This window comes from Pan troglodytes, chromosome 13, assembly GCF_028858775.2.
Source record: "Pan troglodytes isolate AG18354 chromosome 13, NHGRI_mPanTro3-v2.0_pri, whole genome shotgun sequence".
NCBI classification, from domain to species: Eukaryota; Metazoa; Chordata; class Mammalia; order Primates; family Hominidae; genus Pan; species Pan troglodytes.
Window position 1 is genome coordinate 130,409,533 of NC_072411.2, and position 8,948 is coordinate 130,418,480.

An 8,948-nucleotide genomic window follows, 5' to 3' on the forward strand; every position below is an offset into this window, starting at 1 on the left:
CCTATGTTACACTGAATAATGAACTCCCTCAAAGACGTCCATATCTTAATTCCTAAAATCTGTAGTATATGTGACATTGTATGACAAAGCAAAATCAAGGTTCAAGATGGAATTAAGTTTACTAGCCAGCTGATCTTAATATAAAGATTATGCTGGATTATCTAGGTGACCTGATGTAATCACAAGGTTTATTAAAATTGAAGGAGGGAGGCAGAAAAGGAGGTCAGAAGTCAGATGGTGTGATGGGAGAAAAGGACTCAACCCTCCATTGCTAGCTTTGTAGATGGAGAAAGGTGGTCATGAGGCAAGCAATATAAGCAGCCTCCGGGAGCTGGAAATAGCAATAAGACCATTTCTCCTGCGAAACCTCCAGAAAGGAATGCAGCCCTGGCGGCACCTTGATTTTATCCCAGTGAGATCCATGTCAGACTTCTGACCTACAGAACTGTGAGATGATAAATGTATTGTTTTAAGCCACTCATTTTCTGACAATTTTAAAAAGCAGCAATAGAAAAGCAATACGATGCCTTTATGTTTTTTGAACTAACTTGTACTTCAAAAACCATGGCTACTCTAACAAGTTCATACACTATTTCAATAATTTGGCTCTGTAATATGTAGTTAAAAGGAATAAAAGGAGGCACATTGATCTGCATGTTATTGTTATTTTCTTTGGAGAAAAACTCTGTTAATCCATGTGGCAGAATATGTCACCTCTTCTACCTTAAGGAGAAATGTGGCTTGGTGTGCAGGTAGAGGCTTTAGTGTCTGAATTCTTAGCTCTATTGGGAACAGATACAAACTTTCTAATTCACATGCTAAACTTTGTTGGCTGTCACTCCCTGTGTTTCCATTGCTTCCTGTGGCTGTGTCAAAGCCTCTTATAGCATCCACCCATCTTTGTAGCTGCTTTTGATTCAGAGACCATATTTTGAGAAAGACTGAATCAAAAGATATTCAGAAAGAAAGTGATATCTTGAGATTACATAGTAAGATAATCACAGGCAGGAACCTTTTTTTTTTTTTTCTCATATGCTTCAATGACGTTCTCAGAATTTGGGGTGAAAAATGTCTGAAATAAACAAAGCTCTGTGGCATGAGAAGGTCTTGAAGGACTCCAGAGTAGAAATGTACTGGCATTAGAAAACTGAGAGGAACAGTGATGGAGTTAACATTAGACTTTGAGTTTGAAATCCTAGAGATCAAGTTCTGGCTCGGTCACTCACTACATGAGTAAACTTTGACAAGTCGTTTAACTTTTCTCAGTCTTCGTTCCTCGTCTTTAACATGGGAATATGACGCTGACTTCCAGTTTCCATTTGGAGATACTATTATTTTACACAAGATTTTTGGCTTTCAACAAAAAATTACCAGCCCTGTTGAAAAGCAAGGAAAATAGAAAAACACTTCCAAGGGATGAAGCAACCAACAGAACCAGACCTAGGTATGGCAGAGATGTTGGAACTATTTGGCAGGGAATTACAAATCATGATTATAATTTAAATGGTTCTGATGGAAAAGGCAGACAGCATGCAAGCTCACATGAGTAGTTACAGCAGAGAGATAAGAACTATAAGGTAAAACTAAATGCTAAATGGAAATGCTAAAAATGTAAAACATGGTAACCAGATGAAGAATGCCTTTGATAAATATATCAGTAGAATGAACTCAGCCAAGGAAAGAATCAATGAGTTTAAAGATAGGTCAATACAAATTACCCATCTGAAAAAAAAAAAGGAAAAATAAAGGAAACAAAAACAAAATTATAAAAGAACATCCAAGAGCTGTATTCTAATATATGCGCAATTAAAATTCTAGAAGGAAAAGAGAAAAGCAGAACAGGATAGGAAAACCATTTTAAGAAATTATGGCTGAATTTTTTTTCAGAATTAATAATAAGCATGAAGTCACAGATCCAAGAAGCTCTTTGGATAGAAGAGAAGTTAATACCAGGCAGAAACTTGGATCTATGCAAATGAAATGTCAGAAATGGAATAAATGAAGGCTTTTTTTCATATTTCTAATTATTCTAAAAATATCTGATGATTTAAAGCAAAATATATAGTGTGTTTATGACATTTGTAAAAATAAAATATGTGATGATATTAGCACAAAAGATCAGGGGAGATAATTTGGAATGTATAGTTGTAAAAACCTCACACTGGATGTGAAGTGGTATGTTAAAATTTGAAGGTAGATTCTGCTTAATAAAAAACATCTTCTAAATCCTGAAGCAACCACACACTTTTAAACAAAAGATAAATAATGAATCAATAAAGAAAGTAAAACAGAATCACAAACAAGTTCTCATTTAATGCAAAGCAGAGCAGAAGTTTTAAAAAGGAATAAAAAACATAGGACATGAATAGAAAATAGCTAGTTAATTTATCCCTATCTACAATCTTAACAAATGCGAATGGTCTTAACACATCAATTTAAAAAAGAGATTTTTAGATGAGATAAAAAGGTAAGATACAATACCCTATCTATAAGAAACAACTTAAATTTGAAGAGATAGATTTTTTTAAAAAGATAGAAAAAAAATAAGCCAAAAGGAAGACAGGATATCTATGCTAATATCAGATAAAGTCAACTTTATCTCTGAGTTATGTGAGCTATTCACCAGTATTAACTTAAAAAATCTATCATGAAACCATCATATTTAGTTCATTCAGCATGATGGGAAGCAATGGCTAAAGACTCACTATTTCTTGTACTTCATAATACTGTCTCAAGCCTCACATCCTTTTCAAATGTTTGAAGTAGTTTTCGCATTTCCCAGATGATGAAAATAAATCACAGAGTAGGTAAGCATTTTGCCCCAGAGTGGATAACCAATCACTAATATGTGACAGAACCGGGATCTTAATTACCGTGCTATCTTCTTTACAAAAGAGTTTCTGTAAGTATAATGCTGCTTTCCACCTCTGGGGGAACATTAAAAACAATAAAGCCCAATTCTCGAAGACAAGCTTTCTTTTGGATGGGTGGGTATTGCTTCAGTTCTTTTAAAGGCCTTGATTTCACCCGCCTCTTTCAAGAGAGTAAGACATTTATCTGTATCATACCCAAGGGAGAGTCCCTGCTACAATACAGGTTGTGGCATTATAGAAGACTAAAGTAGGAGCGACATAGAAGATAAGTATATCCAAGTATATCCATAGAAGATAAGTATATCCTGGACGTCAGCACATCCAGGAGGAGGCAGAGAAGCAACAGGTCAGGTAACTTGCCCAGACAGTCTCAGCCATTAATTTCAGAACAGGACTAAGCACCAGGTCTCCAAATATCAAATACAGGGCTGGGCACGTGGCTCACGCCTGTAATCCCAACACTTCGGGAGGCCAGGGCGGGTGGGTCACCTGAGATCAGTTTGAGACTACCCTGACCAACATGGTGAAATCCCGTCTCTACTAAAAATACAAAATTAGCCGGGCGTGGTGGCGCATGCCTGTAATCCCAGCTACTTGGGAGGCTGAGGCGGGAGAATCACTTAAATCCCGGAGGGAGGTGGAGGTTGCAGTGAGCAGAGATCGCGCCATTGCACTCCAGCCTGGCAACAAGAGCGAAACTCCGTCTCAAAAACAAAAACAAAAACAAAATACAAAACAACAAAACAAAAAAACAAATATAATACATCACTGTTTCCTCTTCCCCTCCTTACAATTATTTGTAGCTGTAACTCTGTAACACCAAGAAAAAACTCAATTCAGATGAGTAGCACTAGCCAAAGGAGGCCACTTGTAAAACAAAATATATCCTAATCATTCATTTATGAGATGATTGTAAGGGCCCATTTACAAGATCATGGAGCAAGGGCCCATAAAACTTGCCAGTATCTGAAGTGTAGTTTTAATGTTGGTCTTTTAAGCCTTTTTTTTTTTTCTGTTGGGAATTGCCTTCAGAATTCCAGTCTCTTAACCAACTATCCACAACCCAGCAACAACGTGGACTCTCAGAGTTTGAGGCACCAGGACTTTCTAATTCCTAGTTCCTTTCTCTATAGGAAATTGTACCTCTTGGGCAGTGTTACCCTGAGAAGATAGTGAGACTTGGGGAATGTGCCCACAGCTCAGTGCTGGCCTTGAGGACAGTATGTATTCCAAGACAGAGAATGAAGTTAAGTGTACTCTTAAGGCAGTATTTCGTATTTGTCCCTGTTCCTCAACTTAAGAGTAATGGATTAATCTTTTCTGAAAGTTTTTCATAAATAGGACAAAGAAATTTAAATATACTCTTAAATTTCTCCTTTTGTGCAAATCTAAAATCAGTTAACCTTTCTATAAAAAGTTGGTGATGGAAGATCATCGTCCAGTATACAGTATTGGGTTGTTTGTTCCATTTAAAAAAATCAATTTTATTTTTCCTGGAACTAACATACTGAGGGGTAAAATCTTGAGATTCTGATGAGTTTTAGTGAAATGTGTTTGCAATAAACTTTAGATTGGTTAAAACAAAATGACAGGAAGCCTATATACATTATTACACATGGAGAAAATCAATCTAAATTGTTTTTTCAAAAGTTTACATTTGATGAGTTTTGATCTTATCATTCGAAGTGCCATATAAAAATTTTATTATTAAAATAGAATCCAGTAAACCAAGCAAAAAGAACAAAACAGTACAGTATAACAATGCAAATGTTTAGAAAACAGGGAACTCTCTTAACATTCAAATTCAAGCTTAGATATGGCCAAGGTGACAAACTATTTCTGTTTGCTAAAAAAGATTATTTTTAGCACTTGTTGGCTTTAAAAGATGGTCTCCTTGCTTTTAGGCTGCCCCCATGTGTTCTGATGGTATCAGTGTTTGTCCAAATTGTGTACCAGAAATTCTTTTTCCTTCCATTTAAATAAAGTATGGATTTTCAATCAGTACACAAGAGAAAACTGGACTTGAAGGCAGAAAAATTTTGTGGATGACCTAGCTCTGCTACATACAATTTATATGGATTTTTTAATACAATTATTTCCTTTATTTAATTTCCTTTGGCTTCAGAGTTTTCAGCTAGGAAATGGAGATGATAATATCTGTCATGATTGACTCACAAGGATGTGATGATCAAATAATTTAATATATTAGATAACACTTGATAACACCTTATGAAACACACACTAGTTACCAATATAAAAGTGAGACTGACTTTTTTTCTGTAAGTGGAAACTACTGCATTGTAATACAGTGTACTATAGAACACACTGGATGGATGTCCTTTGATTCTTTTTTTGTTTTTCTAATATCTAATTTTGTGACTTAGCAAATCAAATCAATTTTCCATAAAATAGATGACTAAAGAACCTCTATCAGCGCTTTTAGATTAAAAAAAAATCCCTCTTAAATTTTTTTTTTCTTGATGGACTACTAGTCAGAAAACACTTGGATTCCAGGTCTATAATGCAACTAACATGGAAACATTTAATCTCTGCACAGCTTGGTTTCCTTATGGAAGATATCTTCCAGCTTTGATAACCAGTGATTTTAAGAAATCTGTGATGCAATCCACATAATTTACTGCACCTTTAAAAATGAAAATATTCATAGTAAAAATGAATTAGAGTTTTCACAGAAGGAAGGGAATACAGTTTAATAACTCAAAGAACCCAAAACATTTCCTTTAAAAAAAAAAACATGTTTTACAGTTTCTGAAGTATATGAGTCAAATTTAGTTTTAATATCAATCATCACAGAATATTGCTTGATTGAAATTTCAGTAATTTATATTTGTGTTTAATTGAAAATTCTAAGAAAATGGAAAAGCCAACATAAAATATATTCTATAATTAACTCAATGTTATTAAATCATTTTGTTTTCTCTAATTATTAAGTAGAATGTCTTAAATTGTTTTCTAATTCTTAAGAGAAACAGTGATTTATAACCACCAACTTAATTTTATTAGATACCAAAAATGTTTTCAGATTTGGACATCACAAGCCTTGACAATAACAATTTGATATTTGCTGATCATTGTTGGTTTCTTCGAAAAGCTTATGTGGAATATTCAATAATCAATTCTTTAAAATGCAATGTTTTGTGAACAAGTAGCATGACTAATACATGATTTGTCTACACCATTAAAAATTTTAATTTTCTTTTTGCATCCCAATCCCTATGGCTTTCAATTAAGTCTTATAGAAAAGGAATGGTGTTTCTTGTATACAATGAAATAGAGGATTGAATCAACTCATGTACAGGAGTTAATTTACATGATTAAGAATGCTAATAAAATACCCGAAATCACTACACTGATTTGTGGATTAAGAAGGCTAATAAAATACCGGAAATTACTACACTGATTTGTGGAAATTGGTGAATAAAAAGTCAGGTTCAAAAAGCTTAGTTTGCTGCAGCTGATATTAAGCCTATATTAACATTTTGATAGGCTACTACAAGATACAGAGCAATATCATCAGAGTTGCTTTGCTCTTCATAAGGTCATTTTATAGTACTGAGACAGAAATAATTGTAATAAATTACTGGCACAATGTGTTTCTAGTAATTTAGAAAATGTTCCAGTATTTGAATAGAAATATAGTCAGGATTCAGGCGCAGCTATATTGGTCTGTAAAACCGGATTAAAGCAATCAATCTGTTATCAAAAATCTCTGTCGGAAGATTATTAGGACCACCCAATTCACCGTTTCAATTCTAATGACCATTTGCCCTAGACAGTAGAATAGATAGGTGGAGAAAGTGAGCTTCCAATTTACAGGACTTTCCAAACACCTTAATGCCTTTGCGTAAATATCACTGGCAATTTTTTTTAAGTTAAAAAATCGGCAAAATGGAAAGACAGCGGTGGTCCTTTGACCCTGTTCCGCTGGGGCAGGGATCGGGAGGGTGGGGATTGAGACTTGACTTAAGAGCTGCTTCAAGGAGTGCACAGAAACCACAGCGGGCCTTTTCTGAACCATTTGCTATCCCCGCAGCGAAGGGACGCTTAAGGAGGAAGTGCCTGTGGAGCTGAGAAAGCGTTATTTCATCGCGGAATACAAATAATTCAGGTCTCTAGATGGCAGCCTTCAATGCCTTTGGAAAGCAGTCTCTCTCCTCCTCCGCCACCCCCACCTCCCCTCCCACCGCATCTCGGCTCCTTGGCAATGTAGTATCACTCCATGTGTGCCCTGGCCAGTGGATATTGGGTTTTGCTGCTCTCCAAGAATCCGAACTTAAAGTGTTTATTCTAGGGCCTGGTGCTCTGCTCTGGAAGCTACCTACCTGTTTGCTTGGGGAAAAGAGGGAGTAGGGATGGCACGAAGAGCCACGCTAAGCCGCTGCCGAGGAGAGGTGGGGCTGCGCCGCAGCCAGGGCACCCTCTCCCTGGGAGCAACAGCATCCTCGGCTCCCGGCGCGAGCGCTCCGCGCCCAGCGAGCGCAAAGAGCGCAAAGGCCACCTGCCCGGCTGGGGGAGCAGGCCCAGCACCACCGCCCCGATATACCCAGACGTTTATGGGAAAGACATAAAAATCTCAGGTTCTTAATTTCGCAAAGGACTGAGTTAGAAGGAGTGCGGAACAGGGGCAAAAAAGAGAGAGGAGAAAGAAACACACCCCGAAAAACACGTTACTCGCACCCGGCAGCGCCTGGGGTGGCGTCCGTGACCTACCCCGGTGTGGGGGACGAGCAAAGCCAAAGGTGTTAAAGAAGGAACTCGCAGACTGGCAGGGGGTGTGGGGACGGTGGAGGACTGTGGGACTGCAGGGGACCTAGGTGTTTTCTGCCCTGTCTTAAGATCTCGCTTTGGGGGCAGTCTAGGTGTCGGTCGGGGGTGAGGGACAATCTTCCCCACCCCAGCAGCCCCAGACACCCGCCCAGGTCAAGGTGGAAGGAAAGCGGGGGTACTTTGCCCTAGCCCGGTTCCCTCCTGTTTTAGACCTTGGAATCTGTCTCCCCACAAGGTGTGAAACCTCTCCAAGCTGTGTCCGCGGAAAGTCCGGCTCCTGGCTCCACCTAGGGCAGAGCAGACCTCCGTCCCTGGGCCTTAGAGGCGGGCACGGGGCTGACCCCCAACCCGTGCCACTCCAGCGCACAGGCCCCACTCAGCATCGCGCCCTGTGGGGCAGTTGACAGGGTCCCCTGTAGCTCCAGCGAGGCTGGGCCGGACTTATTTACAAGTGCAGTGACCCCTGTCTCCTCGCTGGGAGCCCCGTGCAAACCGAAGCGCTCTGGGGCAAGTTGGTGAGCGACTCACAACGCGGAACGGAGTTTGATCGACATGGTATTGGGCATAGAAAGAAGCGGGTCTTACCTTGGTACCGAGAGCAGGGAGTTGCCATCCATTGTTGGTGGGCGCCCAGAGAAGAAAGATGGAAAGTGCAGGCGAAGGATAAGTCTGTGGTGCTAGGACCCAGCTCCCAGAGTGCCAGACTGGCGCGCGCCAGGAGAGAGGCGCGCAGGCTGGGGCGGCGGCGGCGCCCACGGAGACTAGCTCCTCCCTGGCCAGGAAGCTCTGTGCGCTGCTACCGCCCGCTGTCCCCTCCCGCCGTCCTCTCTGATCTTGCAGGAGCGCGTGGCCAACGCTCCCACCTTTCTGCCTGGCTCCTGCCTCCTGCAGGCGGGCCCCAGTCTCAGTTGCTCGAGGATCCTGCTCTATCGCTCATTCGTGCCCAGAAGCATAGGTGACTCCGACAAAATTCCTCTCTCCCCAACCACCGTCGTCTCCCCTCCCTTTCTCGCTGGCGTACAGTAGGTCTGAGCCCTGAAGTTGTTCACCCACTTTCCCACATTCACGCCCTCACTCCTGGCAATGCCCACACTCCCCACTGGTTGCGCGCCACTCCTCTGGCTTCCTGTCTCGATTTCATTTTTGTTTGTGGTCTACCATATTATGGTTGATCACTCAGAACGATGCTGGCTTTGACCTCCTAAGTCTTTTCCCTTTATTTGGACTTTCTCTCTTGGTTTTGGTTTTCACGTTTCTTTAACTCATTTTGCTTAACTGTGACTTAGT

General features: G+C 40.1%; 1 protein-coding gene across 6 annotated transcripts in view; it reads right to left on the bottom strand.

The window, feature by feature from the left end:
- The window catches only part of SPHKAP (SPHK1 interactor, AKAP domain containing), a 201,609-nt gene extending 192,979 nt beyond the window's left edge, over nucleotides 1-8,630 (bottom strand). For 4 of the 6 annotated variants that reach the window (XM_001137938.6, XM_001137841.6, XM_009444486.4 and 1 more), the window contains exon 1: nucleotides 8,247-8,628. In XM_001137938.6, coding sequence (XP_001137938.1) covers nucleotides 8,247-8,278 — 32 coding nt within the window. In that variant the 5' untranslated portion in view covers nucleotides 8,279-8,628. Of the gene's footprint in view, nucleotides 1-8,246 lie in introns of all 6 variants that reach the window. The other 2 variants (XR_010149908.1, XM_016950626.3) reach the window with 2 other exon arrangements.
- Between the last annotated feature and the right edge of the window lie 318 nt (nucleotides 8,631-8,948).